Raw genomic sequence first — 15,414 nt, forward strand, 5'->3', positions numbered from 1 at the left:
TGATGATGCTGAACCAATTCTTTCCTTGGGTTCATCAGTCCCAATCAATGAATATGAAGAAATATCCATGAAAATAATCTAAATTTACTTAGTTTGTTATGAACATCAGAATTGCTGGAAGAGAAAAAGTCTCACAATCCACATATTATCTACTATCAGTTTCATAGTCATGTGAAACAAAATAAAGTTGCTGAGTAATTGAGGCAAGCAATCTCCATCAATTAATCTTTAACTGATATGAAATGAGGTGAAAAATTCTGGGAACCACACATCCAAAGTCACCTGCCATTCTAACCATACTTTATATGTTTTACATCTAATGTTATTCACATAATGAATAATAAGTGCTATTTTCTGAACAAAATCTAGCTAACTTAAATTTGAATGAATCAATACTGACTCATTCCACTTTCTTCATGAGACATTGTTCCATAATTTAATTCTGAATTCACTCTTCCTCAAGCACAGGCTATCCCAAACGGCTCTACTATTCTGGGCAAAATGAAATTACTAATCATAGGCAACTTTTGTGAGAACTCTTATATAACTCTAAAAGCAGCAAACCCATTTGCTATGAAACTTTTCCAGTGGCAATGTGTGTAATAATAAAATTATTGGTCCTCATAATCTTGTAATTATTCACTCCTTTAACTTTGCCATTGACATAAAGTAAGGAAATAGTTTACTGTAACACAAGCATGACTAAGACAAACTTTAGAATCAGCTAAAAAAAAAAGATGCATTTGTATAACTTCTTTCACATGCTTTGCACACTCCAACATATTTGCATAACAAGTAATGACAGGCAAGAAAATGTCCTCTGGTGCAGCTTGTCCCACATAATTATGATACCTGGTGCTGACCACTATAATTATCTACCTTCTGGAGGTAGTAATCTGTAGTCCTGTGAGAAGTAGGTTCAGATCTTACTTGAAGGAGTTCAGCAAACCAGTGTGCATTGCTCAAACCAGCCAGCCACCTATCCAACTGTTTAATTCCTGACATGTAACGAGATCTGGCTTATTCAATTTAACAGTGACACCCTTGGTGCATCCAAAACTATGTAACTGGAGAAAATTGTCAACTCGTATTTATTTATTTTTCCCTATTTATATGTTGAGTAAACCTACTGTTCTCCATTGTTTCAAGTTCCAATTCTTTTAGTCTATCTAAATAGCCAAAATAATTCTCAAGAGGTCAGAATTGAAATGCAAAAATAACAATGAAGCATTGAAAATTACGAAACAAGCTTCATGCCTCATACCTTTCACATTTAAATTCCTCACCTATTTATTGCATTGCATAAAAGGTCAACAGATATTTCCCACAATGTAACTGGAAAGTTATTTTCCTACAAACTCATTGACCATAAAACAAATAACAACCAACTAAGGTTGATCAAATATTATTAGGTGCAAGATCGCCTGCCATTTTAAACACAGTGTCTAAACTCTACAAGTTTCAACTCCCTCCCAAGTCCCACAGACACCTAGCAGACAAGTTAGCAGCTACATTAATGAAGAATCATAGAACCCTACAGTGTGGAAACAGGCCATTTGGCCCAATAAGTCCACACTGACCCTCCAAAGAGCATCTCACCCAGACCCATTCCCCTACCCTATTACTCTACATTTACCCTGATTAATGCACCTTGCCTACACATCCCTGAACACTGTGGGCAATTTAGTATGGACAATTCACCTAACCCAAACATCTTTGGTCTGTGGGAGGAAACCGGAGCACCCAAAGGAAACACACGCAGACATAGGGAGAATGTGCAAACTCCACACAGACAGTTTTCCAAGGCTGGAATCAAACCAGAATGCTAACCACTGATCCACTGTGCCGCCCTAGTACCAGTGTTACCAGCATAGTAGGGGCGATACCGATAGCTTTGAAAAGCTTTAATTGTACTCACTCAAATTAAACTAGGCTTTGAATTGAGCTCAAATAAATATTACGAATAATCAAGAGACCTTTAGTGTTGTAAGGAAGATAGTACTAGATGGTACAACATTCTGCAACCATCACTATCTCAGCATACTTTTGATCAGTGAAAATCTTCCAAAATCAGAGGAGAATCTCAACTATTGATATGAAGAGAGTTTGGTTTAGATGTTCATGTGGTCTAGTAACCATGCCATTGAAAAATAACATAGCTTTCAATGCAAATTTTGATTTGCCCACTGTAAAGATAAGTCCAATGTAAGATAGATGAATACAACATTACCAAAACAATAGATTTTATAAACATTTACCACAAGAAGCTAGGTGAAATTGAGACTATAGCAAGTATACTTTTGTTTGAAAACAATGTTCAGTGAAAGCAAATTAAAATTTACTATTTTAAGCATCAAGATAGCTAAGGAAATGTAGATCTACAATTATATTGCTTATTCATTGTTTAAACCAATCCTAAGACTGAAGAGCATACATATTCAGTCTGTTGTTCGTGATAACTACTTGGCAGTAACATAATACTTCCAACAAACATTACTAGCTTTTGTTATAATTCCTGGGTCTCATCAAATGAAAAGAAGAGATAGTTCTTAGAGCTAAAGGGATCAAAGGGTATGGAGAAAAGTAAGAACAGGGGTACTAAATGGCAGGCTCGATGGGCCAAATGGCCTACTCCTGTTCCTATTTTCTACATTTCTATTGTTTTCTACTCAAATCTTGAGGAGGATCTGGGGCTCCTTTTTATCCAGAAAATGGACAGAACAAATGGCTTCATAGGCCTTGATTCAAAGTAAAGCTCAGTAAGGGAATCAGTGCCTGGTAATGCATATGAGTCAAACAGGCCCTAAATCTACAAAGAAAATCTCGAAGTACCTCCAAGTGGATTTGTGTAGATTGTGTAGATGGTTGATCATGTTTTATTATGTTGTTCATCTACGCTTTACTCAAATAGTCACAGACATATTATGGATTATTATGGATCTTGGCAGGGAGACCAGAATTCCTGCCATACAACCCCTCAAAAGATTTGACCTTATTTGACTTTGACTTATCATCAAGATCAGAGATCATGAATTCACTTACTTTTGCAACTCATAAAATCATCATAGGATCCCTATAGAGGGGAAGCAGGTATTTTGGTGTGGTCCACCCTGACCCTCTGAAGAGTATTCCATCCAGTCCCATGCTATCCCTGTATTCCTGCATTTCTGACAGTTAATCCACCTAGGCTGCACACCTCTGGACACTGTGGGCAATTTTGCATGGCCAATCCAGCTGACCTGCACATCTTTGGACTGTGGACAAACCCATGCAGGCAGAGGGAGAATGTGTCAACTCCATACAGACAGTTGCCTGAGGCTAGAATCAAACCCGGGTCCATGGCACCATGAGGCAGCAATGCTGACCATTAAGCCACCATGCAACCCTCAAAGAGTGAATCTCAAAAGTCATTTTAAAATTGAGGACGTTTCTACTTGAAAGGAAGACAAAGTCATGCATTGCGTTTGAATGGGTTTATAAAGTGAAGACCACAACGATAAAAAAAAATCACAAATAGTGTGCACTGCTCTCATGTGACTTTGAAACACACTCTGATAAACTCACCATTTATTGGAGTATAGAAAATCCTGGCACTAACAATTCCTAAGCAATTAATTTTTAAAACTTGGAAAATGATGGGCATGCAGTAAGAAGCTTAAAAAATTTGATGAAGCTTTTGTAAATTTTAATTTGTAAATAATACTATAATTGGTCTTTACTTTGTGTCCAATGAAGTAAAATGATAAGTAATCTACTTGAACTATTTACAATCTAATCCATTGACTAAATGTTATTGGTGAATGTTCGTGAAAATTTTTTATACTTGGGGTTAGCGATTAAAATATACTAAAATTCTCTTCCCTTTTCCTGTCAATACAAACCAATGTGCCACAAGGCGATTCCCTCCTGTAATGCCTATTATCATCAAATGCATCTTGTTATACTGCATTTTCTCCATAGCTCCACCTGCAATGAAATCAAGTTTCCAAAGTTTCATGTAAAAGCAATGACACCATAAATGACAATTGTTTTTACGCAAATTTAACCTAGCAACAAAATTCCTAATTATTCCAAATACATTTTTAAAAAAAAACTCATTAAATTACCTATTACCATTCTCGAACTCCGTATCAGCACAGTCTGGTTTGGTCCATACATTAAATTCGCAATCTGGAGTAATTAACACATTTCCTAGATTTCCTGTGCCTGTACTGCCACCACTGGGAGTTGAGTCCACTTCTCCTTCAGGTCGCTCCACTTTTTCGACTTGAGCAATGTTTCCAGAGTCAAACTTGGAACTAAAAAGTAAGCCGCCACATCGAATTTCCATTTTTGTGGCAAGACAGAATATTTCAAGTCATCTTTCATTCTTCTGCGTGACACTGTGAGAGCAGTTATATCTTTACCTTCTGTGCAGGGAAAGAAAATAATTATTTCCAAGTATTTCAAGATATAGCTAAATAGCTTACTGATTAAATAGAACCACGGTAAAACTTAAACAAATCATTACCAAAAATTGTCTTGGATATCTCATCATTCCTGTGCAGTAATACCTAAAAAACTGTCTCATAAATTAATACCCTTTAAAATCAAGATATTTAATATAAAAATCACAACTTGCATTTTTTTCCAAACAAAGATCAATAAAGATAAAAGCCTTGTAGAATCAAAAAAGGAAACCCTATTTATATGTAATCTCTTCCAAACATCAATGGCATAGCACTCACTGATTTACTGTTTCCTAAAGGAAAGACAAGGTCAATCTCTGGGTTCAGTCATCCAGTAGAAATTACAGTGAACTAGAAAAACAGAAAATTGTGCAGCTAGAAAAAAAATGCAAAAAATTGCACAAAAAGCTTATCCTATAAAGGTTAGATCTCAGTTTATTAAATACATGGTATTTGCAACTTAAAATAGTCTAGAAAATGCATGACTTTTAGTTTTTACAAATCTTTCACTAACCTTCCACTGCAGACTGTTAGCAATTCAGAGAATGTGAATAAAAGCTGTCTGATGTGTTACAATGTTTAGAACCCAGCAAATCTGATCACTCAGACTAGTCCCTTATAGCTCTAGATGACCCTTCAGAATGGAGATGAGAAAGAGGAATTTCTTCAGCCAGAGGGTGTTGAATCTGTGGAATTCATTGCCACAGACAGCTGTGGATGCCAAGTCATTGAGTATTTAAGAGAGAGATAGAATAGTTTGTGATTAGTAAGGGGATGAAGGGTTATGGGGAGAAGATAGGAGAATGGGGTTGTAAAACATATTAACCATGATCAGGTAATGGACCAGACTTGATTGGCTCAAATGTCTGGATTAGTGGTGCTGGAAGAGCACAGCAGTTCAGGCAGCATCCGAGGAGCAGTAAAATCGACGTTTCGGGCAAAAGCCCTTTATTCCTGATGAAGGGCTTTTGCCCGAAACATCGATTTTACTGTTCCTCGGATGCTGCCTGAACTGCTGTGCTCTTCCAGCACCACTATTCCAGAATCTGGTTTCCGGCATCTGCAGTCATTGAGCCCATCAAGGTGGTAAAAACAATGGCCTAATTGTGCTCCTATATCTTATGTTTTCATGGTCAGAGCATCACAATCAGCCATAAATACAAGTTGTCTGCTGTGTAATAACTGAAGCCACCGATCTTATAAACTTTATGAAAAGCCTCAAACTCTTTATGGGAAAGTTTTAAAAAAAAACAAAGCAATGAGATTTCAAAGCCCCAGTGGCAAGGCTCATAAATTGCATGGCTCACAATTAACTCAAGTGTTGACTTGTCTGCGGTGGTCTGATACCCTCTGCAATCTTTCATGGATGCCATTGGCTACTGTCCCAATGCAGCAAACCCAACCATAGCAGTCCTAAGGAACCTTCCACAATTTTAATCCAAGAAAACTTAAACCGTGTAGGAGCAACAGCTCAAAACAAGGTCAAGGGGCAGTGGAAGGGCGAAGGCCGAAAAGAATATCATAGAAACTGATATCAGCACAGGAGACCACTGGCAAAAGTGATTTAACAAATTTCCCCAAAAGCATTCCAAGGAAGTTTTATCATTTTGATACTCCATACCAACTTTAAGTAATCTAGGCTAACCCAGCAGTAACATAACAAAGGCACTTTTTTGTAACTGACAACTCTCCTTCTTCATAAATGAACTCAAAATACTGTCAGAAAATTCTAGATTATCAGATTAGAGTATAGAATTAGTTTAAATATTAAAACCATATTCTGGCAAATTTAGGGACAACAGCTTGTGTTTATATAGCGTTTTAAACATAATAAAAATATATCTAAGCACTTCGCAGAAGTGAATTTGCCACATAAGCCCATAAGTAGGAACAGGAGTAGGTCACTCAGCTTGAGGCTGCTTCATCAATCAATGGATCAAGGCTGAACCTCATATCCACTTTCCTGCCCTTTTCCCCCATAATTCTAGATGCTCCTACTATTCAAATATGTCTCAGCATTGCAATATACACAAGAACTCTGCCTTATCTCAGCTCTCTGTAATAAGACTATGAATGAAGACATTCCTCCTCATCTCAGTCTTTAATTGGCACCCTTTAATTATGAGACTGTCCCCTCTGGTCCTTGACTCTCACTTGAAGTGAAATGACCTTCACCATTTACCCTGTCAAGCTCTTTAAGAATCCAAGTTTCAATGAGATCACATCTTCTGTTTTAAATTCCATTGAGTAGAAGTCCCAATCTATTTAACCTTTGCTCGCAAGATATTCCCCCATACCAGGAATCATCCTAATGAATGTTTTCTGAAATGCCTCCAATGAAATAATATCTTTTCTTAAATAAAAGGGACCAAAACTGCTCACAGTAGTCCAATGTCTCGCCAGTAGCTTGCACAGTTGCATAATGGTGTATACAGGTATACGAAGGGATACTTGAGTAGACCCTTGTCAGAGGTAGGTTTTAAAGAATGCCTTAAAGGAGCAAAGGGCAGCAATTAGACTTAGGGAACTTATTCTGCATCTAAGAGTCTTGACAGCTGAAAACACAACAATCAATGCTAAAGTTATTGAAATCAAAGATAATTAAAAGGCTAGATTCAGGAAACTACAGAGATATCAAAGGGCTGTGGAACTGCAGATTACAGATTTAGGGATGAATTTGAAAACAATGATTGATCATTTTCAAATTAAGGTATTACTTAAACACTAAGTCATTGAACAAGCACTGAAAGATGAATGGAGGGTATGTATTAGGACAGGGGCAAACGTTTCGATGACCTCAAATTTACAGGAGGGTAAAACACAAATACAGCCAGTTCATTGGGATAGTGAAGTTGAGGTAACAAAGGCAGTCATAAGTGATTGGGATACACAGATAAAATGGACAGTACACTGACAAATGAAATTACCACAGAGGTTTGTCACAAGTCTTTGATTTTTTTTTAAGAAAGATTGAGGAGGCAGAATAGAAACTAAAAGTATATTTTAAATAGCATGTGGGAACAGGGAGTTCTGCAAGTGTGCTTCTACACATTTTGAGAGTGTAACTGGATAAATTGAGAAGGCTGCTGAAAGCAACTCTTATGGTAGCATCATAAAGTCATGACAGATGTGATTTAATTATTTCTTGAGACAAGGACAGTTGATCATGATAGTTCAATAGATGTTCTATGTATCAACTTTTAGACAGCACTCAACACTACGTATCCCACAGGATATTTGTTAAAATGAAAATCCATGGCATTTAAAGGGAACGGGGTAGTATGGATACAAACTTGTTCTAGCAACAGGAAATAGTGCTAGGCTGATTTTCAGACTGGAATGTGGCAAGCAATGATCTCATCAGTTTTAGATCCATTATTTTCTCATTTTTTAAAATATAAATGCCAGAAACTTAGACAGCAATAAATGCAAAGTTTGGCAAAATTGTATATGTGATGTGATAGGCTTCAGAAAAACATGCAAGGTACAATACAATTGTATTCAATGGGAAGAAGCAGATGGAGTTGAACAAAGAGAAGGTTTTAGAGATACACCTAAATTAAAAAGACAGCATATATATATGGCAAATGTAGAAAAGTGCAGATGGGCAGAAAAGCCTTATTGTCAATACTTCCAAATCCTTAAAAGGTGCAGCACATGGTAAACACTTGTGGTGCAGTGGTTGTGTCCCTACCTCTGGGGCCAAAAGGACTGCTACGTCCCACTATTCCACAGGTGCGTCATAATACATCTGAACAGATTAAAATATCTACAAGGTTACAGGCCAGGTCCTTGCAAATGGGATTATCTAGCAAATGTTTAAGGACAAGTGCAGATACTTATGGCTAAGGAATATATAGATATTGGAGAGTGATGGGTATCGGAACACGCCATCTAAAAGGGTCTTAGAAGTGGGAACCCTCAAAACAATTAACACACATTTAAAGAAACACTTGAAAGACTATAGCATGCTAGGCCATGAGCCAAGTGTTGCAAAATGGAATTAGACTAGTTGGATGTGTGATGACTGGCACAGACACGATGGATCGAAGGACCTCTCCCTATGCTATAAAAAAAATCTAAATTAATAAACATGCTTAAAAATGCACATGGGCTGTTTGTACTTATTATAAGGTGTAGATACAAATAGAGTCTGATAGGGCTTTGCAAATCACTCGTTAGGCTTCAGTTTGTGGACAATTCCACACATCACACTTCAGGAAAGGGACACTTTGGTTCTAGATTCCCCAGCCTGGGGAAATACCCAGCCTATCTAGCCCTGCTAGAATTTTATATTTCAATTAAATCCCCATCCTCTAAACTGTCGTAAATATACGCCCAGTCAAACCAATCTCTCAAAATAATACAAAATAAAATTCCATGGATAAATGTTGGTGAAATAATTGTTATTTTTCAACAGTTTTCATCAATAGTCAAAAAAGGACATTTTAACAACAAAGTCAATACAATATTAATATTTACATAACCAAAGAGTATGATAGCCGAGGGTTTTTGAGTTAAAAAAGGAGGCAGTCATGCTGATTTTAACAAAGTACATAGACTGATTGAACATACTCAAGAAAACTCATTGCTTATATATGGTATTGTAAATAGATAGGTAGGATGTCAAACTCTGAAGAAAGCAAGAGTAGCCTACCTCTAGTTGCACAAATTATTCTCCCAATGCAATGTATGTAGATAGACAAATATTCAAAGATTAAATATTATTTGGGCAGAGTTTAGCAGGTACGTTAGAATTAATCCAATTTAAAATGGTTCTCCCTCTGGAATATGACAACTAACATGCATAAAATGATGCCAAAGCAGACCAGCAGAAAATACATTATGTATTTTATATAGACCCATAAGATCATAAGACACATAGCAGAAATTAGGCCATGTGGCCCATCAAATCAGCTCCACCATTCAGTCTCGGCTGTGCCATTCTCCCTGTAACCTTTGATCCTCTTAACAATCAAGACCCCATCTCGGTCTTAAATATACTCAATTACCTGGTCTCCACAGCCTTCTGTGGCAATGAATTCCATAGATTCACCACTCTCTAGCTGAAGAAGCTTCTCCTTAGCTTCGTTCTAAAGGGTTTTCCTTTTCCTCGAAGACTGTTCCCTTCCATCCTAGTCTCTCCTGCCAATGGAAACACCTTCCCAATGTCCACTCTGTCCAGTATTCTTTAAGTTTCAATTAGATTCCTCTCTCATCCTTCTAAACTCCAAGCATGAACCCAGAGTCCTCAAATACTCCTCATATGTTAAGCCTTTGATTCCAGGGATCATTCTTGTGAAACTCTGCTGGACCGGCTCCAGAGCCAATACATCTTTTCTGAGGTATTGAGCCCAAACAGTTCACAATACTCAAAATGCAGTCTAACCAGAGCTTTATAAAGCCTCAGAATTCTATCTCTGATTTTATATTCAAGTGCTCTCAAAATAAATGCTGACATTGTATTTGCCTTCCTGACTACTGACTCAACCTTGGAAGTCCTGGTCCAAGATTCTCCTAAGTCATTTATAGTTCAGATTTCTGAATTTTCTCCCCTAGCAGAAAATAGTCTATGCCTCTTCTTCCTACCAAAGTGTATGACCTCACACTTTCTCACATTGTATTCCAGCTGCCACTTTGTCCATTCTCCTAACGTCTAAATCCTTGTGCAGCCTCCGGGCCTCCTCAATACTACACATCCCTCCACCTATCTTTGTAACATCTACAAACTTAGTCAGAATACCCTTAGTTCCTTCATCTACATCATTAATGTATAAAGTGAAGTGAAAAGGTGTGATCCCAACATTGACTCTTGCAGAACACCACTAGTCACCGGCTGCCATCCTGAGAAGGACCTTCTTTCCCCCATTCTCTGCTTTCTGCAAGACAGACAATCTTCCATCCATATTAGCAGCTCACCACTAACACCATGGGCCCTTATCTTACTCAACAGCTTCCTGTGCAGCAACTTGTCAAAGTCTTCCAGAAGCCCAGGTAGATAACATCCATTGGCACTCCTTGGTTTAACCTGCTCGTTACCACCTCAAAGATTTCTAACAGATTTGTCAGGTATGACCTCCCCTTGATGAAACTATGCTGACATTGCCCTATTTTACCATGCACTTCCAAGTAGTCAAAAATCTAATTCTTCACATTGGATTCCGAAATCTTACCAACAACCAAGGTCAGGCTAATTCCCACTGCCCTTCACTGTATTACATGCGTTCTCTTTTGCTTTTATGCTGTCCCTGACTTCCCCGATCAGCCATGGTTGCCTCATCTTCCCTTTAGTACGCTGCCTCCTAGGATGTATTTTTACCATGTCTCCCAAACGAACTCCTGCCTTTGCATTTTCCACTGTCTTTCTTGCTAGCTCCTCTCGTGGTCAGCTCCTCCCTCATGCCTCTGTAGTTGCTTTTATTCAACTGCAATATTGTTACATCTGATTCCACCTTCCCACGACCAAACTGCAGAGTAAATTCTATCATATTATGGGTCCTAAGGGTTCCTTCACCTTAAGCTCCCTCATTGCACAACACTAAATCTAGAATTGCAGTGGACCCCACCACAAACTGCTGGTCCATAGAATCCCTACAGTGTGGAAACAAGGCCTTCAGCCGAACAGGTCCACACCAATCCTCTGTATAGTAATCCACTCAGACCCACTCCCCTACCCTACATTTTATCCTTGACTAATGCACCTAACTTACACATCCCTGAACACTATGGGCAATTTAGCATGGCCAATTTACCTAATGTGCACATCTTTGGATTGTAGGAGGAAACCGGAGCACCCAGAGGAAACCCACCCAGACAAGGGGAGAATGTGCAAACCAGAGGCTGGAATTGAACCCAGGTCCCTGGTGCTGTGATGCAGCAGTGCTAACCACTGAGTCACCTTGTTCCAAAAAGCCATCTCAGACATTCCACAAATTCCTTTTCTTGCAATCCACTACCAACTTGATTTTCTCAGTTCACCTGCATATTGAAATCCCTGATGATAACTGTCACCTTACCTTTCTTATATGCCTTTTTTAGCTTCTGGTGTATCTTGCACCCCAAATTCTGACTACTGTTTGGAGGTTTGTACATAATTTTCATTATTTTTTTTAACATTTGCTGTTCCTCAACTCAACCTGCAGAAACCTGTAACGACAATGTGTTGTGTGATCCCAATGTTCAGCCTCATTTTCACACCAACTGTAACCAATTACCTTTAGACCTAATTTGAAGCACTATTTAGGGTCATGGTTGCAGTGCCAACAGCACCGTAACATCAGTGGTATACAGTGATGATAAATATTAATAACTACTGATTGTAATATGGCATTGATATTACAGCTATTCAGTAGGTGTTGATGCTTAAATCTTACTATACATCTTCTTAGCAAAAATTTCAGTTAACACAGTACTGACCTGCAGTAGTTATAAGTCATGTATATTGCTACATTGACATTACCAACTGGCTGTAAGATCATAAAGACATAGGAGCGGAAATTAGGCCATTCAGCCCATTGAGTCTGCTCTGCCATTCAATCATGGCTAATAAGTTTCTCAACCCCATTCTCCCACTTTTTCCCATAACCCTTGATCCCGTTGACATTCTCTCTCTTACGACCTGGCCTTCACAGCTCAAGGTCACCTGGTGATATCACTAACCTGTGGAAGTACCCATCACTGGTGATCTCACCGATTAGTGTCACCAGTCAGTTACCCTCAATGTTGATATCAGCAGCCCAACACTCAAGGGATATCAGTGACTATCTAGCATCAGTTCAGTCTTCGCACTGGGAAAATCTCCGTTTGCTGGCCCCAAATACTCAACTGTCACAATCATCAGGGACACCCCAACTATGGCACTGGTCACTCTTTACCAGCGACGGCAGCAGCAATCACTACCTCCACCAAATGGGCCCAGCAGCCCTCATCACAACAGCCTGGACAGAGAGGCAGGAACGGTCACCTCACACCGGGGGCTAAGCGCCGATCTGGCGGAATGTCCGCTTCCCGGCTCCGCTCACCTGGGCTCAGCGACAGCGCCGCCTCCCCGCCGCGGGGCTCATCCCGAGCCCAGAACGCCGGCTCCCATCCCTCGGGGCCTCGGTCCGACTCGAAGCCGAAGCGGCCTCTTCCTCGGATCCACTATCGGGCGGAGAATCTCGGCACTCGCACAGCCGCTCTCGCCGGTTCTGGGTGACGGCGGACCGGTCGCTCCGCCTTCGCGCCTCGGCCTCTCGCTGCCGGCGGCTCCGGGAGTCCTCCTCCCTGTCGTGATCCCGTTCCCTTCGCCTCCTCTCAGTCGCTCCTTCTCCGGAGCCCTCGCCGCTCCTTCCCCGCTGCCCTTGCCGCCTGGTATTCTGGTCACCAGCAGCCGCTAACCGCGATCTCTCGGGCTCCGTCTCTCCGTCGCTTTGTTTTTTTTTCCCCGACAAACAAACACACACCAACTTCCCTTCAAACTCTGCTTGACATCAACAACGAGCCAGCTCATTGGCCACCTCGCATGCAGCAGCAAAGTGACCAATGATTGGCTCGTCACAAGGCACTTTTAATTTAAAAAAAGGTCAGTTTGATTCATGAAAAGGGCGCCTGCGCTATCCGCGAGCCCTGTCGGAGAGGGCAACGTCCCGTGCGAGGGGCTCGGGCAGCACGGACCTGTCGCCTAGGAAACCGGGAGGCGGGGCCTGTCGCCAGGGCAATCTCGGTGCTGGTTGTCTGTCACATGGTCAAGCCACCAGGTAAATGTTTCAGCTTGAAGTTTCACGCGAAACTGAACGATTTTTTTTCCTTTATCCACCCAACAAATTCAATTGAATTGTCAATAACATACAAAACATCATTAGGGTCAGTGTCCTAACAGGAAAGGTGAGGGACGGATGAAATCAGGGAGCCCTGTGGTGCCCACATATGTCTGAAACAGTCATGGGTTATCACAGTCGGAAGACTGTCTCCTGGGTCTTACTGGTACTTGTGCAGCTTGTCAGGACTGAATGCTTTTGGTCTTAACCTTGTATGACTCTTGAATTGCAAGGTGGGGGTGAGGAAGAGATGAGGAATGGGAAAAGTGGGAGAGGGAGAGAAGAGGCTGGAGAGGGAGGCAGGAGATGAGGGTTGGAAGGGGATGGGGAGAGAAAGGGGAGGAGGAATACAGAAGGGAGAACAGGAAATGGGTGTTGGGATGAAAAGGGGACAGGAGGGGTAGACAGGGCAAACAAGGAGGAAAAGAAAGATGAGTGTGAGCTGGGGAGAGAAGAAATTAAGAGGGAGGGAAATATGTGTGGGTTGATATGTAAAGGGTGGAGAAAGGAGAATTGCATGGGGGAATGGGTGTGGTAAGGGGGAGAAAGGCAGAGAAGGGTGGGGTGTTGGTGATCCAACATGGGTGAGAACTTACAAACAAGCTTCTTGATCAGCCATTGCAGTGCCAAACTCACAAGAACAGCCATCATTTGCAGCACATTACCCATCCGTCAGGATAACATTGACCACAACACCAGGCAACCTCTGCAAGACTTGCCAGATCATTGACATGGATGCTACCATTGCACATGGGAACACTACCCAACATGTACATGACAGATACTTGTGACTCAGCCAATGTTGCCTACCTCATACGCTGCAGGCAAGGATGCCCCAAGACATATTATATTAGTGAGGTAAAAACAATAACTGCAAATGCTGAAAACCAGATTCTGGAGTAGTGGTACTGGAAAAGCACAGCAGTTCAGGCAGCATCCGAGGAGCAGGAAAATCGATGTTTTGGGCAAAAGCCCTTTATCAGGAATACAGCTTTTATAAGACAGTTTAGAAACCACAACACTGCGATGGCTGGGAATCAAACCCAGGTCAACTGCTTGGAAGGCAGCTATGCTCACCACTATACCACCACGTTATATTGGCGAGACTATGTAGATGCTATGACAACAGATGGACGGACCTCACATAATAATTGCCAGACAGGAATGTTCCTCCCAGTCGGGGAACACTTCAGTGATCAAGGACACTCCACCTCCAATGTTCAGGTAAGCATCCTCCAAGGTGGCCTTTGTGATACACAACAACACAATATCTAAGGAAAAACTGGTAGCCAAGTTCTGTAACCATGAAGACCGCATCAACCGTGATCTTGGGTTCATGTTGTGCTTCATGTGACCCCACTGTACTGATGTGAATTTGTAAAATCTTCCCTTACTGTTTTGACACCATCATCTTGGTAACTTAAAATCTCACTACTTTACTTTAGTTAGTTTGTATAGTTTTGGATTACTTGTTACTTTGGTTAGACCCTCAACATGTGACCGTTGTGCCTATCTGGTTATTCTAGCCATTTGGTTTGTCTTCAGCACTATTTAATTTTTATTTCTTGTAATTATCTCTCTACCTCAATCAGATCATAGGTCATCCCTTCACTTGCTATTCAGCTAGTGACACTTCACTCACACCATCTGACACTTCTAATCACCTGCCTCCAACTTGTCAACACTCCACTCACACCATTTGTCTGATCTTTTGATTTCTCTGCCTATAAACTGTGCCTGTGTACTTTCCTTCACTTCACCTGATGGAGTAGCACTACGAAAGCTTGTGATTTCAAAGAAACATGTTAGACTATAACCTGGTGTCATGTGACTTCTGGCCTCGTCCACAAGAATAAACAAAGGGTCAAAGATAAGGGCCCGGGTGAGAGTGGACTGCACATGTACTAATCTACTGTGCCTGTGACACTTGAGGAAACCTGAATTTAATGACCAAGTAACTTGTCAATCTGGATGGTCTGTACCAGAAGTAGCCAATCTGAGGCACATGAGTCAGGGAATTAATAATGAAGGATAAAGAGACAGCAGATGAATTAAACAGATATTTCCTTCACTAGAGGAGATACAAGTGGCACTTTGGAAGTAGCTGTAAATCCTTCTTAGGGAAGGAAGAACTCCAGATAATCACAATTATCAGGGAATAAATTGTT

The 15,414-nt window shown here is 40.6% G+C and overlaps 1 protein-coding gene across 10 annotated transcripts in view; it reads right to left on the reverse strand.

The window, feature by feature from the left end:
* agbl5 (AGBL carboxypeptidase 5) overlaps nucleotides 1-13,074 on the reverse strand; it is a 126,092-nt gene extending 113,018 nt beyond the window's left edge. For 4 of the 10 annotated variants that reach the window (XR_011955316.1, XM_072562881.1, XM_072562869.1 and 1 more), the window contains exons 1-2: nucleotides 12,470-13,074; nucleotides 4,107-4,409 (exon numbers count right to left, since the gene is read on the reverse strand). Coding sequence is in view for 7 of the 10 variants with exons in the window: in XM_072562881.1 (XP_072418982.1) it covers nucleotides 4,107-4,330 (224 nt within the window). In the remaining 3 variants the exon portion in view is untranslated. Of the gene's footprint in view, nucleotides 1-4,106; nucleotides 4,410-12,469 lie in introns of those variants that run through there. The other 6 variants (XR_011955317.1, XM_072562912.1, XM_072562904.1 and 3 more) reach the window with 3 other exon arrangements.
* Between the last annotated feature and the right edge of the window lie 2,340 nt (nucleotides 13,075-15,414).

Source organism: Chiloscyllium punctatum, chromosome 3 (assembly GCF_047496795.1).
Source record: "Chiloscyllium punctatum isolate Juve2018m chromosome 3, sChiPun1.3, whole genome shotgun sequence".
In the NCBI taxonomy this organism is placed as follows: Eukaryota; Metazoa; Chordata; class Chondrichthyes; order Orectolobiformes; family Hemiscylliidae; genus Chiloscyllium; species Chiloscyllium punctatum.